At 40.4% G+C, this 22,936-nt stretch overlaps 1 protein-coding gene across 1 annotated transcript; it reads right to left on the reverse strand.

Annotated features, from left to right (window-relative positions):
* Nucleotides 1-191: 191 nt before the first annotated feature.
* Nucleotides 192-22,721, reverse strand: LOC133987396 (synaptotagmin-2-like). Its single transcript, XM_062426749.1, has 9 exons — nucleotides 22,576-22,721; nucleotides 10,110-10,325; nucleotides 9,607-9,767; nucleotides 4,873-5,001; nucleotides 3,830-3,997; nucleotides 3,158-3,325; nucleotides 2,042-2,159; nucleotides 1,556-1,689; nucleotides 192-517 (listed from the first exon to the last, which is right to left on the reverse strand). The coding sequence occupies exons 2-9, from the start codon at nucleotides 10,303-10,305 to the stop codon at nucleotides 302-304; spliced, it is 1,290 nt and encodes a 429-aa protein (XP_062282733.1). The 5' UTR covers nucleotides 10,306-10,325; nucleotides 22,576-22,721; the 3' UTR covers nucleotides 192-301.
* Nucleotides 22,722-22,936: the final 215 nt, after the last annotated feature.

A 22,936-nucleotide genomic window follows, 5' to 3' on the forward strand; every position in this document is an offset into this window, starting at 1 on the left:
AATACAAAAATAGATCTAAAGGAAATCAACGGAGTATCTGTCCATCCTGGAACTTGTCTTCTTTTCTCAATGACATGATTTAATATAACATGATGCTTTTTTAAACTATATTTCCCATCATGTCAAATGGTTTTCTATGGATCTTTTGAAAGGTGGCAGTGGAAGAGGAAAAAGGGGGTTGGGAGGGGTGGGGAGGTTGGAGAGGTGTTCTCTGGAATATACACTGATATGTGGGACCTGGGAAAATGATGGGAAATGTATGGGTATGTGGAAGTGGAGGACAATGTGTTCTGGTGGGAGTTTACTTCTTGGCATTCAGGGCTGCGAGGGCGGCATCCACCTCCTCCTCTGGCTGCAGTGGATGCCACTGGGCGATGGGGCGACGGGGGTTGGCTAGCATGTCGGACCAGTGTTTCAGCCCGGCCCCTGCGCACTTGTTTCCCACCCAGACCTTCCCGATGGCATCGTTCTTGCCAATCTTGTCATAATCCAGCACTGTGATCACAGCTTGGATTTTCTGGGAAAATGGAGGGGGGTAGAATTGCAATGAAGTTCAAAATGCCATGAACATTTCCTGGATACCAGAAGTGGAAAGTAACTGAAATCAAATACTGTTCTGTTTTTAGGCCAGTGCACAGTTGCCCAGTGTTTGGATGTGCAGTGGTCCCATTGTGGTGGGTACTGGGACTATCTAAATGAAATCCATGCAATGTTTGTGTGTTGCTTACTTATATTTTCATACACACTGTAGATTTGATTTGTTATGTGTACTGTGTTGTTCTTGGATTACTGAAATGTATGTTTTCTGCATGTTTAATGCCAGTTTATTTGTCAGATTAACAATGTAGGAAATCAATTAGTGCAGCAATATTAGTGTTTATTGTTTGTATGTACTATATATACTTACTGATGTGCTATAAAGTGAGCCTATGTCATGTCAACACTGTGGCCAAATGTGACAATTATGTTAAAATGGTAAAATATACAATATTACAAGTAAAGCAGAGTCATGAAGTCAGCAAACAGCCTCTAAAGTTTGCTAAATTAATTTACAATGTTTATAAACTGACGGAAAAAAGGTACATTTTATTGCTTATGCATTTACAACTATGTCTAAAATGGAAATTTGTTATTTCTTGTTTTCAAAAGTTTCATCTTTTTGTTTTACTCTAATTCTAATGAGGAATTGTGTGGGCATCTTTTCACATCCACACTTTACCCGAAAAACATAACCTATATGTTGCCAACCATGTCCATGTACAATACAAGAAACAATGGCAACAAGACAGCAATGTATGTATATTTCACATGCATAGAATTGCTACCCAGTACCTGCTTGAAGCCTTCAGATGATAAGATTATAATGATGAGAAGGTTGCTTGGTAGGTACATGGATTAATTACACATTTACATTTTTCTTTTTACCCATATATAGTATTTTTTGACCCCAGTTAATATCTTTAGAACAGTACATTTATTACTGTAGGATAATGTTATACTCCTTACACCCCTGATAAATGTTAGAGATATTTAACAAATTAGCTCATGTTCTTACCTGCATTTGCTCAAGAGGAATCTCAAAGCTGAAGGACTCATTGTAGTAAGGATTCAAAGTGTTCTTCTTCACTGTTGTCTTCTTCTTTTTCAGCCTCTTTCCATTCTGCAGCAGGTTGATCTTCACATAGGGATCTGAAAATGGAACGAATGCAACATCATAACAAGCTGATAAAAATGCACTGTACATGCATGTCTGCGTTGCAGTGCTGTAATGCACCAACAGATGGGGCCAGTGCTGAAGCCGGGGGGGGGCAGGGAGCTGCTGCATGGTGAGTACTGCAGCGTCAGCACGTGAGCAGAGCATGAGCGACTTAATGGCTGAGCTCAAAGGCACGATCCTTTCATACACTGCGCTCCCCGTGTAAGCATTCACATTTCACATCAGATAAACCCAAGTGGCTATTTTTATCAAGACCTGAACACTGAAATAGTGTCAAGTGTGATAAGGGCATGCAATGTCTGATGTTCAGTTCTGTGCATGTACCTGACAGTCCACCCACGTCCATTTTCTTCAGGTTCTTGGCCTCCAGTATACAAATGGTGAGTTTGCCAGCAGTGGGGACATAGCGCAGCGAGATGCAAATGTCACCCAGCTTCTCCGGCTGTGATAAGGAGGGAAGGGGGGGGGGGGGAAAGTCAACCGAGGTCTGAACCAGAATTTATGTATTTTCTCTGATCTTACCATACACGTGCCTTTTAATCTTAAACATGCACCCTCAATATCAATAATTCCAATAATCTAGCTGCTTTTTTTCTAATGTTAATAAAATATCTGAGACTGCAAGCAAAATTAACTGTAGAGTGAGTATTCATTCTTAAGATGACTCTGGGGAGGCCTGGAGACGAGGTTGTCTCATTGATTAAAACCTGTTTTTCATATTCTGGTGCAGCACAACGGTTGAAGTACCACATAACAGGCTGCATGGCCACAGAGGAAACAGTGCAGTTGGTTAGAAAAGTGTGTCTTTCTGTTCTTTGAATCTCATCAGCAAGCAAAGTTGCCTCCCTATGCTCATGTGATCTGGTTATTTTTGTACTACTGTATGTCATCTACTGCGCAAGTTGTTCAAGGCGCTCTATATGAAATAGGTGAATAACAACAAATGTGTATCACTGTTTAAAACCTTTTTCACAGGTTGCATTGTGATTGCTGTTTGTATGAGAGTTAGACGACTAGCAAAGGCATTGTACTATCAGCTGACATTAGCTAATCAGCTGTATTGGTATCGACATGTCAGTCAATAAGTAACAAAAATTACAAAGAAAGAAGATATGCTTAAGCTAATTAGAAACAGACTGTCACCATCACATAGTTTATTCACCAGAGAGCACTGATAGGTTTAGTTTTCAATTATAAATACCTGCACTTAGTACATATCTTGGTTTCAGAACATCAATAATCAAATTTGAGGGATCTTTATTTTAAAAAATCATTGTTTATGTTAAAAAACAAAACAAATACAGTATGATATATTGTTACCAGCAGTTATATAAATATAATCTCAAATTCTCAAATATCATCGTAAGGGTCGGCCTCAAAAATTAAGCAAAACATACATCAGCAGGTTTTTAAATAATAATTCTGCAGCATGACTTATACCTCTTCTTGATCTGCACTGTCCAGGTCTTTCCACTCCTCAATTGCCTTTGCCAGGTCAAGGGTGTTCATGGGTATTTTAATCTCACCGATGACATCATGTTTAGAGAAGCGATCAAAGTCATAGACTGACATTACCAGAGTCTTCCCTCCCATCTCTTGGAATGGAATCTGAAGACAGAAAACAATTGAGTTTTATTGATTTAGATACAAAAAAGAATTACAAACGCGAAAAAAAAAAAAAAAAGGGTTAGGGTTAGGGCATCTGGATTTACAGATCAGAACTATACAGCCATATTGATTGTGACTTTGGCCCGGGGCTCAAAATCACCTGACTTAATATCATGCTGCTTGAGCAGAACTGGCCTGACTTTGTCAAGCTAAAGCTGTTTGATTTGTTTTTAAAGAGCTGTGTCAGCAGGCAAGGTGCACCAGAGGTGGCCCTTTCCTTTAATCTGATTCTCTAGCACATTCTCCCTGTCGGACACCTTCAAAATGTCTGCTGCTTTTTGCCCCTTCTGACCAGAAATGTTAGTGAAAGAGAAAAAAGAAAGAGAGAAAGACAAGAGGAGCGGTTCACTATTAACAGGACCCGTCAACACATCAAACAGCTTGACGTGCATGTTGTTTTAATAAGTAATAAGAAAAGGGTGACCACAGGGTGTTTCAACTTACCTTGAAGGTAAAGCTCTCGTTGAAGACAGGATTGAGCGTTTTCTTGTGAACCTTTGTGTCATACTTCTTCTTCTTGTCAGGGAGGACGAAGACCTTGACGTAAGGGTCAGAAGTGCCACCGCTGTCCATGGAGAGGAGATCAGCTGCTTGCAGGATTCCCACAGCCAGCTGTGGAGGTAGAAGAGAAACATCAGTGTAGACCTTTCTCCTTCAATTCAATTCAAGAATTCAGTAACTTTACTCTCACTTGTGAGCAAATGATACTTATGTATTTAAGACTACACATATTTACTTCACACATTTTTACATGTAATAAACGAGAAAGAAATATAAAAAATATAACCTATAAAGTGCAGAATTTAAGCAATTAACTACAAAATATAAGCAATATGAAGTGTAAAAAGCAATTAATGACAAAATACAACAACAAAATACAACTAGCAAGGTGCAAAGTATCAGCAGCAAAAATACAGTAAAGGTGATGTGCGTAGATATAAAACAATAGTGTATTGGAGTGTTGAATGACATGGCGGGCTGGTGTAAAAACACTGTACATGATCAGTGGCTTAAAGTGAATAGTAAATAAATATAGCACGTGCCTAATGATGGTAGCTTATCAGTCTTAAAATATTGTACAGTAGATAAATATTGCACATGCTTAAATTATACATGAAGCATTATCAGTCTTAATCTCAGACTGAGGAGAAATCTCAGTTAGATAGTGCCAAAGCTTTCAGGGAAGAAGCTTTTTTTCCGTCTATTTGCGTATGTACGGATTGATCTGTAGCGCCTGCCTGATGGAAGGAGCTTAAACAGCTAGCGTCAAGGGTGTATAATGTCTTTTATGATGTAGATTCAGTGTGTTCCTGATCCAGTTTTTCCTTCAGGATTATCAACAAAGAAATACCAGGCCAGAGAAATGCCACATAAAGACTGAGGAAAAGAGTAGCACATGATGCTTACATAAGAACTGGAAGGCTCTGCTTCAACTTCGACCAGTTCATTTTGAAAAGAAAGTGTAAAATAAACTACTGAAGTCTTACTTTGTTTTCCTGGAAGTCATAATCAATGGAGTACTGCAGCTTCCCGAGCTTTTCTTTCTCCTTCACTTCTTCCTCTTTCTCATCTCCAGTCAGTCCAGGCTCAACGTCATCTTCTTCATCATCATCATCCTGTTGTTTCTGCAAAAAACAGAAAGGGAGCAAGCGGCAGAAGAAAGAGTGAATAGATGGTTTTGAGTCTGCTGCTGTGCTGATTACCAAACCATGGACATCAGCAATCAGTTTAGTCACAACACCTACCTGCCACTTACCACCGCTCACCCCGGTGTTACAAGTGCAATCTGTTCATCGATGACCACGGTTGCAACCTGACTTGATTTCACTATTTCTTGGGTGACACCATTTGCTGTTTTTTTTTCTTCATGAGCAAGTAAGCTAAAATCAGAGGCAGTGAATTTCTCCTGGACTACAAAATGTTGTACAAATGCCATTTCAATAGAGCTCTGTGCTATCATGCAATGAGTAGAGAGAGAGACAGAGAGAGAAAGAGAGAAACAACAGAATATAAAAAGTCAAAATACAAAGGGTGGACAGAAAAACAGGAACACCTTACATTGAAATGCAATCTAATAAAACAATCGTGCAATAACCTCTGGAAGTTCTTTTTCTTTTAACTTATCTTAAAAAAGATGATTGTCAAACCTTAATTACTGCTAATTGATTTTTCAATTTAATGTGACTCAGTGGAATTGTGATACTACAAGGGGTGGACAAAATAACAGAAATGCAACACAAAACAGGACTTTAACTTTAAAGGAACTTCGATGTGGGTGCACAGGCAGCTACACAAATCCCAAGTATGACTCATCCCAAATGAGTCATATTAAGCTGTTAAAAAAGTTTCAAAGATTGTGATGATTTATCCCACACAGAGAAAAGTTGTATCTGCAAAGATGAGCCAAAGTCATATGAAACATTTTTATTCCCTAAAACATAACAAACTTCAGCCTTTTTGACACATAGCTGAAGTTTTCAACTGAACCCTTATATACTGTTAAGTTTTGAAGTTTTCCTAAACTAACCCAGGATGTACAAAAATTGGAATATTTAGCTAATACATTTTTTTGTTTGTTGGGGAAATTTGATCTGTTATTTATTCAAATATTGAAAAAATTCAGATTCAAATCAAAGATTCAATTAAATCATTGAGTTATTTTCTCCTGTTTTATGTAACAGTGCACAACAATATAGTGAGACTGTGAATGTTTGTCCATAAACAAAAAGCGTAAAACCCAAACACTCTCTAAAAGCTTGATTAAGGATTAATCACCCATGTATTATTGACTGATGAGGCATGAAAAGGCATGGGGAATGAAAACTAGATTTATGGTCCACAAGAATGGTATATGGACTAATTATGAGGGCTTACTGTGAATGGTATATATGTATAATATGAACGGTATGTAAGGGTTAAAAAATCTTCTATTTATTGCAGATTTATAGCATTGCATTGCACTATGCGTAAGGTTGGTGTTATTTTGTCCACCCCGTGTACAGTGTTTCCTATATAAGCTGTCACAAGAAGCAGAACGTCCTCACTGAGGAGCTGAAGGACAGAGCTACAAGGAAAAGATGTGATCTGATCAAACCACTGATGCAGTGATTCCTGACACCTTCCTTGAAACGCTCTAAAACTTGATGAAACTGCAGGCAAATATCCTCCGATAACCCGCTGTGCCATCTGATAGTGTAAGCTGTTTGGCAAACAGGTTTACTTCAGGCCAGACAATATCACTGTTTGCTGTTTCTCTTCTCCTGACATCCCAAAGTCTCATTAATCTGTTTACACTCGTAATGTTGATGGGATTTTGTTTGAAACTGAATTACTGAAATATTTCACAATTTATCTGTTTAAGACTCATTTTGTTATTCCAAAAATATTCGAAATTTTCGAATTAATACTCTAATGTGAATAACTGTAACTCTTTATCATATGCTGAAACAAAATCCAGCAGTTAACCAACAGTTAACTGGTTCTGTGGTAATCAGTCCTGTGTTATCGTCCATCTTGCCGCTACATCCCACCCAGTGATTCTTTCATCTTTTTAGAGGCAGTCAAGACTAATCAAATGATCCTCATGTGAATATTAAAGTAAACTGTATGAAGCTGGATAATATCTCAGTATGGCCTACTTTCCTATGGCTGTCTTCTTGAAAAAACACTGATGTCTTCACAAGACTGGAGGGTCCAGCTACTCACTGCTGAGCTGGAAGAGGAACAGGGCACACACACACAGAGAATACACACACTGTCGCACACTACATATCATACTCTACACCCACATACACACACGCACGCACACAGACACACAATTGCTTACATGCAGGCTCTCATGCATGCTTAAAAACTCACGCTCTCTCCTCTCCCGCTCCCTCTCCCTCTCTCTCTCGCTCTCTCAAAAACACACATATTCTCACACAATAATCCTTATTTGTGACATTCTCTATTTTTGTTATTATAAATGCTTTTCATTCAAGCATGCCAGGCCACACAATGCAGGATCCAAGGAAAGGTTACTCTCTGATGTCAAATGTATTATAAACTTAGAGGACACAACTAAAGAGGACAGATAAAAGTTATGTTTTCAAAACCTCTGAGACAAATTTTTGTCTTTTTGGCCCAAAAATTTCTGTACATGTGTTCTAAGTGAAATGCACACATCCATGGAGGGATCATGCTATATTGAGAATTATCAGTTTTTCTCAAACTTCCAGTGGGGGTTCAAAGAAAAAGACATGGTATGTCTGAATGTATGCCCTTTGGTCAACTCCATGGGGCGAATTACAAGATCAGTACTGAGGTAATATTATATGAAATGTGTGATAAAACCAGCCAGTTCATTGTAGAATTATCTTTGGATTGACTGAAATCGGGCCTCTGCAGTTGACGGCTAATGTGGGCAAACATTCTGGCCCACCATTTCTCCTCAGTGAGACCCAAGTGCTTCAGGGGAGAGAGGGCATCAATGACTGTCACCTAGTATGTCAGCAGCATGGGTCATCCAGGAAAGTTACTCTCAAGTCAAGTTGTGGCCATTCAATGGTACCTACTGCAAGGGCATATGCTGGTCTTTGTCAAGAGATACAAACAGCTTTATCTGTCATGGAACTCGGAGCATGTTTGCACAAGTGGGGCACAGCGTGTAAAATTTCAGATTCAAGTCAATTTATCTCTGTAGAGAGATTGTAACGTGTGTGAGGTGTCAGTTTTTGGTTGTGTTGCACAATTAAGGCCTGTCAAGGTGGAAACATGCTCTAAGCTCTCAGTTAGGTAAAGTTTCATTTTATTGTTTGACAAATATCCAGCTTACCCCTTGCACATGCATGTTAGTGATCTCTAGTGAGTTGCTGAGTGCACTCGTCATTCAAAGGCTCAACCAAAGGATGAGTTTCATGTTCATTTCAAACCATAAACATCTGCAATTAAACAAGTCTTTGTTTTTGTTGTTTTTTGCTAAAGAATTGCAATCTCTATATATTCAAGACATAGCAGTTGGTGCGGCATATCAGTTCAGTGGTTTTTTGCGAAGCAGCTTAATCGCTCCCATAGATTCCTCAAGCACCCGCAGCACCTAAGCTTGCAAAAAACTAAGGAAGCCATAGCACTCATTGTCATCATCACTGCAATCCATCCCTCCAAGCCCAGCCCACCCCCACCGCTTCCCCCCTGCCCTGGTCTGCGCTTACTTAGAGCGGCCAGAGAGGGGTGCCGCGTGCTATCAGACCTACCGTAGGCAGAGAAGTCCACCACAGTCAAGATACACGGAGCACACATAAGACACAAAGCAGGAAGGAGGAGAGCAGAGACAAAGGAAGAGATTGAACTCACAGCAGACACCAAAGAAGGGTAATCACAGCAAATGCAGTCAGCTACACTGTAGGGAGCGAGGAAAATGACAGATAGAAAAGCCTCCTCATTAGCACAATCATATCTTGTGCAGCAGGGCCATTGTGCTTTTAAATAACTGCACTTTTAGATGCATTATTGCCTTATTGCCCTGAAAATAGTATGTCAAATCATCAATCATGTCCGTATAATAATAATAATAATAATAATAATAATAATAATAATAATAATAATAATAATAATAATAATAATAATAATAATAATAATAATAATAATAATAATAATAATGATTATAAGCCTAAAACATCAGGATTATGCTAACTACAAATTTTCATAATTACTCTTTAATGGCTGTGAAAACAATGTTTGGGCTAAATAGATTAAGAGTCATGTCATTTTCCACTCAAATCCCAAAGCACAAGTAAGAGAAATAGCAACAATACATCAATGACAAAATACAATAAATAACAAAAAAAGAAAAAAGAAAGAAAAAAACAAAAGATAATCATGGTGGGTTTAAAGAATGTCATTATCACCTGCGGAGAATGTACTAACTGGGTTAGAAAGACATCAAAAAGTTATGCTATGCTAATGATCTTTAATCAAATACTTTTACATACAGTTAACTTTATTCTTTCATAGTTGCTGGACTAAAATGTATAGCATGAGAAGTACTGCTCCAATGTACTGCTTATTGTAAGTTGTATGCTTATAGCTACATGTATATTTTCTAATATACTTTAAGTCCCAAAGCTGTAACATAATAGATTCGTAAACAGGTAAAAATTGTCTGTGGTTTGCTTTTCTTCTGACACAGTGAAGGTGTAAAATCCTGCGGCTGCAACACGAACCCCCGCAGTGGAACATACCTCTCCCCCTTTCATGTTCTTCATTCCCATGTCCCCCTTCCCCTTCTTGCCCTTCTTGTTCTTCTTCTTCTTGCAACAGCATTTCTTGATGATGCAGAAGCAGCATGTTAGAATGAGTAAAGCAGCGACCACGGCAATGGCAATGATGGCCCAGGACGGCACTGAGGAGAATATACAGACCAATGTATAGATGGCACAGTCACATCCACAGAAGAAAGAAGCAAATACTTTGACATTTGACCAACCAATCATTTAGCCTCTCCATATCATGTCCTGGGCCAAATATATTTAGTAAGAGGTGCTAGGTTAACAATTAGATTGGGTGAAAATTTGATTTCTCTACCATTAGGAAAGGCAGCCAGTGATCAATACTGAATAAAGACATTATGAGGCTGCTGATGCCTGCAGCAAAAGAGAAAATCTAATTCCAAAATCATTGCTGAGAGTCACATCAATACAGGTTGGTTGATGGGAACAGGTTTGAAGTTTGGTTGGCTACTCACGTGGGATCTTGTCGATCTCATTCAGAAACTTGTTTTTGATCTCATCGAAGGCATCGTTCTTGTCGACTGGTTCGGTGGTGTTGTCAGCAGAGACTAATGCGACAGGGGCTGGGGTCACAGTCAAGGCACTGGCCCCCGTTGGCTGAGCAGCTACCATGGGCGTTGTTTGATGCTTGAACAAGTTCCACTTCGTCATTTAGGCTGCACCCACAGTCCCTGAAAAACAGCATGAAAACACTGTCATTTAGAGAGGTCAGCGCTCCAATAAACATCCAACCGAGAATCCAACCGCCAATGACTTAACCTCCCCCACAGCACATTAGCAGCTGATTAAAAGATTGAATCATTCAGCCAGTTTTAATTTTTGTGGAGAAATTCAAACCAATTCAGGTTTATTGTAATATGACTAAAACAATAATGATTATAACAACGATAATCATGCCAAAATTTACAAGGAAACAATCAAAAGAGGGAATGATTCACAGTCTTTCTCCAAAAATAGCTTATTACCTAAATGGATGAATAAGGTTTGGTGCACAGAGCTGCTTCAAGACCAGTATCTATATTAAAGACCAAGCTGAGACAGTGAACTGTAAGTCTTCTGAAAGTTCTATAAATAACGAAAAGGATCAAAAGGTGGCTGTAGAAAGGTGGTAGAAAGGGTCAGCTGTTATCACATTAGTGGTTTGATCCCTGCCTCCTCCTGTCTTGCGATGTGTTATTATGTAATATTTTTTTAAAAGGAAGTAGCCTTAGATAAAGTCGTCTCGTAACTTTGGAGCACTGGGGTAACATGCAGGTCATACTAGATGAAAAACAAGGTATTTATCCTGCACCTGCTGATGGTGTTGATAGAGTACATTTTCAAAAGGTTCACATCTGCTAGCCTGTTCTACTACATCTGGAAGCCTCATTGAGTTCAAGATCTCTATTACATGAGACAAATACTATTTAAAAAATAAGCAAATAGTCCATAATCCTTCCAGAAATGGTCTTTACTGCAGTTAGTTCTGCAGTTTGTTGGGTGCACAGTGCAAAAGAAAATTACATGATGGAAAATGACATGGCAAGGTTCGCTGTCATACCCGAAAACTTCATTCAAATCACTAACACTTCAGTGTTAAAACATTTTGTTGACAGAGAGGCGCGGGCACACACACACACACAGTAGGTTGTGTAATACACCCCCATAGAAATCATCATCAGTCAAATCTATTTTTTTCTTTTTTTTGCTAAGGGCAAAATGTCCATGCATGTCACAAACAGAAAACATAAAAAGACAGCTGTAAGCACCTTGCTTGTGAAAAATGAAACTATTTTCAAAGCTTCAGATGGGCAAAAATCCAACTGAATCCCACATACTGTATCTAATGTAACATTCAGAAAGGAAATTGTAATACCTAATTCTAGGCTGCATCTCTAAGCACATATAAATCAAGTCAATTTATGTTCCAGGAGAACAGTTAATGTTCAACGCATCTTATTTTCCTCATCAAAGTTGCTTCAATATGACACAGTGGCGTAACTGTAAAATTATGATTCATAAAGCAGAATCTTATAAAAACTCACTACAGGTGACTAATAATGTTTAACTGAAAATTGAATGTAAATTGATAAATCAGGCATACTGTCCAAAATATGATTGTTCAGCATGCTTATCTAAGGCTACGTTTAAACCACAAGCCGAAGTGGCCCAAATCAGATCAGATTATTTGTTAACAAACCAAATCAGATTTTTTCACATCATATCTGGGCCACTCAATCTCTGACTGTCAGAACGATCGGACTGGAATTTGTGTGTGTTTTTTTTTTGGTCTCACTTCTCTGTGCATGTGCCTGTCATCATCAGTTAGTCTCATTTGCTGAACATTTATGGAGAAGCTTCTATTCAAGCCAAACTGGTAGGAACTTACCACAACTGGATGCTAGCACAGCCAAGTCATCCATATTATTCATCCAATATCCATTAACTTGTAATGTGAACGTAGCCTAACTCTTAAATATGGCAGACAAGACAAGAAGTGCAAAACAGCTGCACACAGTTTTGGAAATGTATGATATCTGATCTTTTTTTTTATGATTCAGCCAAGGCCTCGGCCTTTGTAACATTCAATCAATTTCCACACAGGAATTTATTCTATAAAATGATTGATTATGGCAGTCTGCACCACAGTCTGCCATTTTGCAGTGATTCCAATATAAATCACAGGGTTGTGAGGTCAGTGGACAATGATTTGAGATCAATTACCGACAATATTTATAAGAAATAACCATCAATGCTCAATTTATTAAACCTTTGTTTTGTCTAGACAGTGCCTGACCAGGAAAGCTGTTTAAATTACAGAAAGGAACAAAATGAACAACTACAAGCCATCCTCCAGTGGTGTTTCCACAGGCCAAACAAATGTTCAATCAGAGCTCTTATCGGTTCCAGAAATCGCAGTGTGTCAAGTGCAGCTGGAAAGCAGCGTGTCGACAGAGTGATGAGTGATTGGGCGAGACCGCGATTCGGAAAGCGGCGAAAGATGACAAGCATAACAAGAGCAGACTTCTGTTGTTGATTTTATTAAAGTGATGGTGATACGGGCAAAAAAGAAGAAGAAGAAGTAAAAAAAAAAAAAAAGAAGGAATTTCCTGTTTCTCAAGTGCCAATTTTTCAAGTTAGTGCCAGAGATGCTGCCTCTATTTATTGCTACGTATGAATTATTCAAATTCAGGCTGGTAACTGGAAGGATACTCTTATATTATTCAGGGCCTGAACCAGTGTAGTCATTTTAAAATATATGTGTCTAAAATAACGCGCTGCTGTTATGCAGGCTGATGTTACAAACGACCAGCATCTAAAGATAATGTCCTGGGAAGGGGCTTGAAGTACATGCATTCAAATGAGTTATTGTGAATATTTAGAAAATGACTCAGAATCACTTTCACCCATCACACATTTGATTATTGCTTCATAAAACAGCAATAAAAGGCCTCACTGTCTCCACTCTTTATTATAGAGTACTTTATATATTTAATGTTAAAAGTGTTCACCTACATCTAAGTTTTATGTACATTTTATCATGTTTGTCCCTCACATCGGGCCAAGCCAGACCGATTCAATTAACATTCATGGATATGTGCTCAAGCATTTTATCTCCTCCACTCTGAGGGCGACAGTGAGGACGGACAGAAAGGACACGGACTTGCGCTATTGTTTTATGACAGCCATTAGTCCTGTTTCACAGCGAGCTCTTAGCGTTCACTACAGAAAAATCAACTTCACAAACAGCTTTTTCTTTCTTTCTTTGAAGAACGCAGTCTCACACTTTCAGAGCCTTTTAACAAGACTAACAGCCTACAGCCAGGCTAATGGCTCTGTGAGACTTTTTGTAGGTTTCTATTAGCCAAATGCAAGCGCTGGCATGCTAACATACTAAAAATGACTGACATGCTGATGGTTAGCAGGTATAATCATCATCTTAATAAGAAAGTGGTGTAATTATATGCACATTATGTAGGTGCAGGGCTATTAGAAGATGGAATGTACAACAATGGAAAAAGACTAACGCCTGCACACCAAAGCTACAATGCAAATTTTAATTCAAATAGACAATGTTTCTGTCCAAAAGGGATCCTTGTCAGGTCAATTTTGAATCAAAACTAGTCTATTTGAATTAAAATTTGAATTGTAGCTCCGGAGTAAGTGTGTGGGCATTACTCCCTTTCCATAATAATCATCTTCACCATCTTAGTTAAACCTGTTGACATGGTAACATTTGCTAATTAGCCCTAAACACAAAGTACTGCTGAGGCAAATTTAATGTTTTAGTTTTGCTGGTAACAAAAAGTTAAAATGCTTTACCTGAGGATGGCGCAAGATAGAAAGTCAAAGGATCACCAACGTTATTACAATTCATCCTGAGTGGAACATGAATGTGTGCACCACTAATGGTACACCGTCCAATAATTGCTGAGACATTTAGCTGAAAACCACAAATGTCAACCTAATGGTAGTGCTAGAGGAAAAGTCAGACCAAAGTAATGACCAAAGTCAATGAATCCTCTGGGCTCCATGAATGTCTATTTCATGGCAATCCATTGATTAGCTGTTAAGATATTTCAGTCTGGACCAAAGTGGTGGAACAACGGACAGATTGACACTGCCATCCCTGAAGTGACGCAGCTAGTGCAGCTAAAAAACAGCGACTGAAATCATTCATATTCAGAAACAACTAGATACAATAGAGAGATGCAAAGGTTTCACACTTAGAGCTTGTATAAAGTTATCTTTGCCCTAAAGCGGAAAAAAAAATCTGTGACTCTGACTGGAAGCGTGTTCAATCTCACTACCAACAGATTCAATCTCAGAAAGGAATTAATAGAGCGCTGCTTGCCCTTCGCTTGCTGCCACCGCTGAGATGCCCTTGAGCAAGGCTCTTAACCCCTGTTTGCTTCAGTGGAGGTGCTCAGTGGGCAACAGATCAGGCTGTGATTGTATTGGGCAGCTTCCAGGTGAAAATGTGTGTAACTGTGAGAGTGTGGAGCAGGGTGTTGTGGAAACAAGAGCATTTACACTCGGTAAACGTACCCCTAAATGAATAAAATAATTAATACAGCCCTTATCCAATACGTATTTCATGTAATACTTGATTACTGAGCTCTGTGGGAGTTTTGAGCTCCACCTCCCAAAGTGCATCTCATTCCGCTAGCGTTTGAGTTATCAGAATAAGTTAAAACAAAATGGCTCTGCTCCACGGCCCAGAGCAGCGCAGCTATGGGCATGATCTGGCCCTTATCACTAAACACACTGCTCTGAGTTGGATGGGGATCAAGCACTTTTATCTTTGGTGTACAAACAAACTGGATACAGCAACCCCACATACTAACACTGCAGTTTTACTGAAAATGTACTGTGATACATAAAGGTTAAACGTGCCTCTTAAACTCTACCAGCTGAGACGCATGAGGGTGAAGACAGATGACTTCAATATGTGTAAAAGTCACAACTGTGAATTGCAGAAATTAGGGAAATGCTGTGTTTTCTGAGGGAATGTTGTGAGCATGTTTCATTCAAAAATAATTCCATCTGACATTTTTACATACGTATGCATTTATTAATGTGCCTAACAACAATTAATTGGTTTTGTGATGGAAAAACACATTTGCTTAAATTTCTTCAATTGCTTGAGCACTGCTTGAGTAAATTCCAAAATCTTTCTCTTAGCTTCTTCTTCTTATCTGCATCTTCTCCTTTATTATTTGTGGTATAGTACCACTTTGATTCTTGCATTCTCCTTATCTGACGTCATGCATGTGATGACCCAGAGACCACATAGTGTGACATCCTCCCCAGTGACGGGAAAACCCCAGCCTGCAGACAGAACAGCTCTGTGTGCGGCGGACTGTGTTTATCGAGGGCTTATTAGCACCCAGGTCAGAGCCAAGAGAAAACAACCCAAGGAGAGTGAGCTAAAGTCATGCAGCTGTTTCATTACACAACAACAAGTACCCCTGAACAGCAATTAACAATCTACAGCCAGACGGCGAAGTCCTTTGTTTTCCCCTCGGTCCTGACAACTTGCCTCTGTACTACTTCACACAGCTGTCTGCCATTGGCCAATCTATACGTGTATACGTGTGTGCGGCTGTCTGTTTTAAACGTGTATTTCCATCCCTACTTGCAATTAAATGGAGCACATGGCTCAAATCCCAGAAACATCTTAATACTCGCTTTCAAAATGGCTTCTGTGACTAAGTAGAAAACTGGTCATGGAGGTCATGTGACTGCTGCTCGGGGGCAACAGTCATGAGCAGTGGGGCGGCAAATTAAGTATTGAATATTATGCACTGTGAAAAGGTTGTTGTATTCAAAGAGAAGTGAAAGCAATGGCTGCTTGCTTGTTACAGGGCACCAGAGGACCAGGGTCCTCAAAGATACGAAAAGCAATCTGAATAATGTGACCTCGATGAAATCATTTCAGCCCCCACTGAGGCCCCTGCCATCTGTGACATTACGGGTTATGTGTGGGTGGGTGGAGTGCCTGGCCTCCAGCTGAACTAGCTGTGCATCCTGTGCAGCTTCATTTTCTCTAAGTCTCACTGATGTGATTGCTACTTCAGTAAACTGGGCTGTATTATTTAAAAATGTACAAGAAGTTAGTGACTTCCAAGACTTTAAATACTAGAGAGACTCTTAATTTGATCCCTTTTAGATTCAGGCCAATGCTACCTTTAAGCAAAGAGGTATTTCTTTCACAGGAAGGCAGATTATCTCTTTCTGTTCCGTGTGTGTGTGCGTGTGTGTGTATGTGTGTGCTTTAATTTTGTATTAGCACATTTCGTGCCGAGTGACTCTTTCATCTAAATCCCATTGAGCTATTTTAAGTATCCACATTGCATAAGATATAGAGGCTATCATTTAAAGGGTAATTGTAATAAGACACCACACGCATCTCAAATTTATGATAAACACAGTTGAAGAAAGGGGAAGGGAATATTGGCACGACTGCCACTGAGTCACAGCTGACCTCTGATCTCTCTGGACTGGATTTCAGCAGAAGAAATGTGCACTGGAACATTTAGAGAACACAGAGCATCATATTGTAATAGATCCATCAGACAGAGCATTGCTGTAGACAGAAAGCTGAGATGAGATGGTGGACTTGTTTCAATTAGAGATAATGTACAGCTTTGTTCCTGAACTCTTGCTACTCTATGATAATTCAGTCCTGCTGAAATGGACTTGGGGCTCCCACAGTCATAATGGTCTCATTTTGGCCAAGTTTTAATAGGATTACAGGGGGGATACTGATGGCTGCATGGCTTGTTATTTACCAGTGAAGGATGAAATACTGTGTAGAACTTGGCCTTGGCTGAACTTAAGAATATATTCAGTTGTATAAGCAGAAAAAAATCATTATAATGTAATTGTCATTTCTACAACCTTTCATTAAATTAACTCATTACTGATAAAGCCTTTGAAAAATGCTCTGTATTATTTAACTAGGTATTTAATCAAAATATTGAGCTGAGAGGTGCCACTGACTATAAAGCATGCTTCTTTTCACATTTTAGTTTGTCTTTGGTTATTCATTTGCCCAGTATTGTTGTTTTGAACCATTTTGCATAAAGATATTCTGTATTCAGTCTTCATTACTTGTCCACGAGTCAGTGTACCGTAATGCAGCTGAACAGATTTCCGCTGGCATACACAGTCAGATAAATGCTAAGTGTGTGGCAGAGACAGATTTCTGCAAGGTAGGCTACAAGTGTAGTTACAAAACACCTCCTCTTTGTCATTTCATGGTAGAGAGCCAAGAGACTGACAAAAGCTCTGGCAAGTCCTAACACATAGCACACAGTACAAAACGTGTGCTGGAGAAAGATTATGAAACTCTTGACCAAAAGCCTACAAGTATACTGCCACAATAGATTAGTGAAAGAGGGCAAAGCATCTCTCAGGAGACTGTAATTTGACTTAACTATACTTAAGGTATTAAAATCAACTAACAAGGAACTGACAAAATCCTGTCAATTAGATTTCAAGAGCATCAGCTGGCCTTTACCAAGTCTGTCCGCTCCCTTAACACCAGCCCCGTTCCAGCAGCAGAGAGTGTGATGACTTGATCGAACCCATGGCTGACTATGGCGAGGAGGTTGAGTATTGTGTCTTTAAAAAGGAAGACTCTGCATTCCTCTTCAAAGAAGACCCGCTGCCATCCCACCGCTATCACCACTGGATGATCTGCCCGAGTTTTGAATCAGCCGTGGACAAGATGGTGACCCACCTACCACCTCAGCCACTTTCCAAGACTCCCACTAAGGATTTCACTGCAGGCCTACTCGCCCAGCCTTGTAGGAGGTCTCGCCCCTTGTGTCTTCTGTCCCAAGATGGCACCAATCTTGAACTATGCACAGTGTTTGTGGTGTCTCTGCTGACCGCTAAGACCCCAGTGGCTTACAGACCATATTCCACTGTTGAGGGCTGGGAATAGGACAAGGGAATGCCTCTCATCGAGGATACAGTTAGGGTCTGCCTTTTCCCCTCCATGTCCCTCTAGCCCATTGCCGATCAGCCAAATGCTCATCTCTAAAAGGGTCAGTGTCCTTGATTGCTGTTATACCGGCCCCGAAAAGTTTCTCAGGTGCCAAAGTGGAGCCTTGTGGGGATTAAATTAATGGTGAAGCCCCTTAGCTACGCACATACTCATTGAACTGGAGTTACCTCCAGTTAACTACTGCATGAGTCAATGATTTTTTTCCTGCATGGTGATCTCTACAACAACATACAAGATAAAATATACACATTCACTGATCTCCAACACAGTAAGCAGAACTGCTTATGCAACCATCCAGGACATTTACTGAGGCAACAGGCATCAAACCCTTTGTTTTTGCCTCAGGACTGCACAAATACTCGGGATGCTCAAATACAGAATACCATGAGAAGAGACTGACCATCAGTCAGAGATGTCAACATGGCTATTATACCTTTTATGTCAACAAAATGCAATTAGTTCAGGAAATCCTGCTAGTGCCACTACTAAGCTGGGGGGCAGTGACTGAGATAAGGATGTCAAAAAGGAGCCATGCACATTATCTCATAAAGAGAATTAGAGAAAAGCCTCTCCCTCATATATCTCATTGTATGCTGGCCCAAAGGACGGTCCAGAGAGGGTCATTCACAAACCTGCATGTGTAGATAAAACAATGCTTATTCTCACCTACAGCTGAATGTGACTCAGCTATTATCAGGAGGGTTCCTTGAAAAGAAGGTGGGAGGTGCCGGAGTTTGAATGCTGAGCAAGGAGCTGCAGGGATCATTTACAGCCAGTTGCCATACATACTCCCTCTCCCCCTCAGCACAACCCCCTTCCCTCTTCCCCTGATAGGTCGATTAATAATTCTGTCACAGAGATAGTGACCCAATATGCATGTAATGCTGTGTGGAGGAAATAGGGAAGAGGAGAGGGTTTCTGCAGAATTGCAGATACACCACATCTTCTGACATTCTTACTTTAAAGAGGAAAATACGTAGAGAATCTTTTTCAAGTTGGGAAATCAACATCGATGCCATAAAGTAACAGTTTGACATTTTAGGAAATATACTTAGATGAGAAGATACCACTCTCGTGTCAGTCTGCTGAATATGACCCACAGTCAGTTAGCTTAGCTTAGCACATTGACTGGAAATATGGGGAACAAATAGCCTGGCTCTGTCCAGCTTTTACAAAATTCGCCTACCAGCAACTCTAAAGCTCACGACTTAACAAGTTATATCTCGTTTGTTTAAATCTGTGCAAAAAAAGTGTAAAAATGACAACTGATTTATGGCGGTTTATGTGCTGCACATCTTTTGGGTCTGAGCAGTTGCCAGGCAACCAGTAGAGGCTCAAAGAAGTTGCTGGCACATAAACCCTGAGAAATATCGAATTATAATTTTAACAGTACACGTCTATTTGTACGGATTTAAATAAACAACAAGATATAGCATATCAGCTAGAAGCAGTGATGATACACCAAAGTGTTTTGTTGTTACAATTGGACAGTATGCTAAGTATTCTAAGCTAAGCCATTATGCTAGGCTAAGCTAATTAGCTTGTGGTAGCTTCATGTTTATGGCTTGATTCCACTGGGCACATCTGCATTGCGCCCCGGCTCCGACGCGGTCGCAGGAGCTGATTGCGGCCACTTGAATGAATGTTTGTGATCCTACCAGATGCGCCACAATGCATTTCAGAAGTATCCCAGAAGCAGCTCTATGCTCCACTAAAAATACGCACCTAGCCTATTTTTGGCGGTCAGACACAGGAACATGTTACTCAGTTTAAAAGAGACACAAGCAAACAGATGATATTTGTCACCACGGACAATGAGAAGTTCACCTTGGAAGTAAAAAAATCACAAGATTTTATGACACCACTGCTGCCATGACTGCCCCGATCCCTGGCTTCCTCTCCAAATAGAGGGGTGGCTCTGTTCTATCTGGTGCTGGCGGAGCAAACACTCCGCTTCTGAAATGCTCCCAGTGGGGTAAGACATGCAGAGGACAGAACAAAACTGCGTCACAGCCGTTTTATGATGCAGCAAGGCGTTACTGTACAAGCATGAGGTATCAAACTTTTCATATAACTCTCCACCAGTGAGTGAATTAGTGCATTTCCCAAAATATCACACTGTTGCTTTAAACTAACTACTAAATATAAGTGTAAATCTCAATGTAAATTCTGAACTTTTGAAGCATTACACAACACATCTCTAGCATGATGAAACACACTGAAAATTATTTCACTCATTCTCTACAGAAAAGTGTCACCCTGATGCGCCTTATGCTGTCTCTAAACCATCCCAAATCCTCTCCTCCAGGATGAGGCTGAGAAGGAGGGACAGAAAATCTGCAGCTAAAGTCTGACAACAAAAATTGTCATTTTCTTCACCCTCTGAAGATTAAAGAGTGGCGAGAATGCCCCGTCAGCACCGCAGGGAACTGTGACTGGTGACAGCGCCTGAACATTTAACACTGAAGCTCTTTGCTATCGTCTGCCAGAAACACACCATCACATGGGCAGGGGCCAGGACTGGGAAAGCTCCGCTCTCACCTGGAGTGAGAAGCTCACAACAGCTGAGCAATCAAAATGATAGCTGTGCTAATGTGTCAGAGGGAAAAGTATTGACTCATTCTCAGAGTCCAATATGGTTGGCTTTGTCATTTCAATGACACTTCTAGTTGTGAAACACTTTAAAATGCAATCAGATAAGTAATATTTCTACCTACAGTAATGAAACAGCAGGAAGTAGGAAGACATGGGTGATGTGGGTGCAAGAGTGCACACCCACTCAAGCAATATACTCTAAGACAGGATACATGCTGCACAGATAGAATAAGCCTCTTTTCTTTCTCTTCCTCTCTGAGCTCTTCCAGCATCCGGGCACCAGCTGCCTTCTTGGAAGGAGCCCACAGAAAAAAGAAATAAGATAGGTGAACTTCAAAGCATCCCCTCATTTTTCTGGTTATGTATGAGGGACTCTGAGAGTATTTCTCAGTGTGAGTGCTACTGGGAGCGGCAGCCTGAGGTATGGACTTAATGAGCCTGCCTGAATGTTTTAGAGCCTGACAAAAAGCCACCTTCAGAGCACGCTCAGTATCAAATAGTCCTCTGCACTCTGATATTGGATGAGTAAACATGCATACCTATGTATCATATACTGACCATATAATATCCCTCACATTCTCCACACTGTTTTTGTTTACTACACTTCTGAAACCTGAGAGATCATGCGATTGCTCCAAATACATGCCATTGACTGTCTGATAATTGCAACACCAGAGACTCTGGGGAAAGATTAAACCTAGTTTGGATCTCAAGATGTTACTTCAGGACACAGAACCCTGGTATGACAAAAGAATAAATTCTCTTTGTGCAATCTGTGAAAATTGTAACATATTTGTTTCAAAACTGCAGCTTCAAACCGTGAGAAAAACCTCAGGCTCTCAATAATACTTCAGAAATTCTACTGTAGCTATTTATAGCTTGCAATTTACCTGCACATTGTACTGAATCTAAATTACATTTGATTTAATGAAGTCCCTGTCATGCTAATGGCATAATGCAGAACTGCAAGAGTAAGCATTTAGCTGTAAGAGGTACAAGCATCCCAAGATAGGTTTTGTCCTTGGTACTGTCATCTCGGTGCTGCCAGAGCTATATGTCCCATGAGAGACAGCGGGGAAAAAAAGAGCATCCTGCAGCACTTTTTAAAATCCCCACCCTCTCCATACTCCTCAGCACAACTGTCAGCCTCTTTTTGTGTCTGCCTAATCAGTCTCAAAAGATAAAGAGCACCGTGGCTTGTGTCTGTTTTGCTACATTGCGACTATAATACAGTAGACCTGAGGTGTTTTGGTGTATCGTGTCATATTTTGGCTCCACTTGGTTGTTTGTCAGTTCTCAGGAAGGTTGCAAGAGATACCGGTATACCTAGAGGGGCAAGCAGGGCATCTGTCAGCAGGGCAGCCTCTTGGACACTCTCCAGGAAAGAGGTACTACACCCACCAGGCAGGCTAAATGAGGCATGATCAATGAGAATAATCTAGATCCAGAGCTACAACACCCCCTTCTAAAAAAATCACCAAACAGTCCCTGATGTGGAATTATAACAGATTGCATGGAGGCAAGGGTCCATAGCTGTATCCTGGGGCAGATCACGACCCATCGGATGCTCAGCATTCCCTTTACAAGGCTTGAATGAATTAGCTTTGAGTAAAGTTTGGACCACACGCACCAGGAAGTAACATACACACAGCACCTGCGTTGTGGTAAAACCAACAAAAAGGAAACGGATGAAGGAAAGTCAGATGCAGCCTTGAAAAATCCCAAACTACAGCAGCAACCATCATCCTTACATGCCCACAATTCTATTACAGATTCCTTAAAGGAACTGTTTACGCAAAGCTGAGAAGAGAGTTAAAATACACCCTTACCAGCACAACTGCAAATCCGTAATCCTGTTCTCCACAACAGGCTACCCATTCACTAAAGAGGCACTTAGGGTTAATGTTACAATGCCTTAATAACGTCCCTCGACCGCTCTCCCATCAGCACCAGAAACTGCAGTCCTCCTCGCACTGTTTCCACTGCAGCACTACTTGTTCTCCCATACACACACACGTACACACACACTCTCACTCATTCTCTCTGTGACTACCCCCACCTCTGTTTCTCTCAATCCCCTCCTCCTCTCCCTCTCTCCACTCTTTCTATCTCTTTCACTGAAAGGATCCCCCCTCCTCCTCCCCTTTCCCCTCTCCCTTGCCCTCGCTTTCTCTAAATCTTCCATCTCTC

Source organism: Scomber scombrus, chromosome 10 (genome assembly GCF_963691925.1).
Source record: "Scomber scombrus chromosome 10, fScoSco1.1, whole genome shotgun sequence".
NCBI classification, from domain to species: domain Eukaryota; kingdom Metazoa; phylum Chordata; class Actinopteri; order Scombriformes; family Scombridae; genus Scomber; species Scomber scombrus.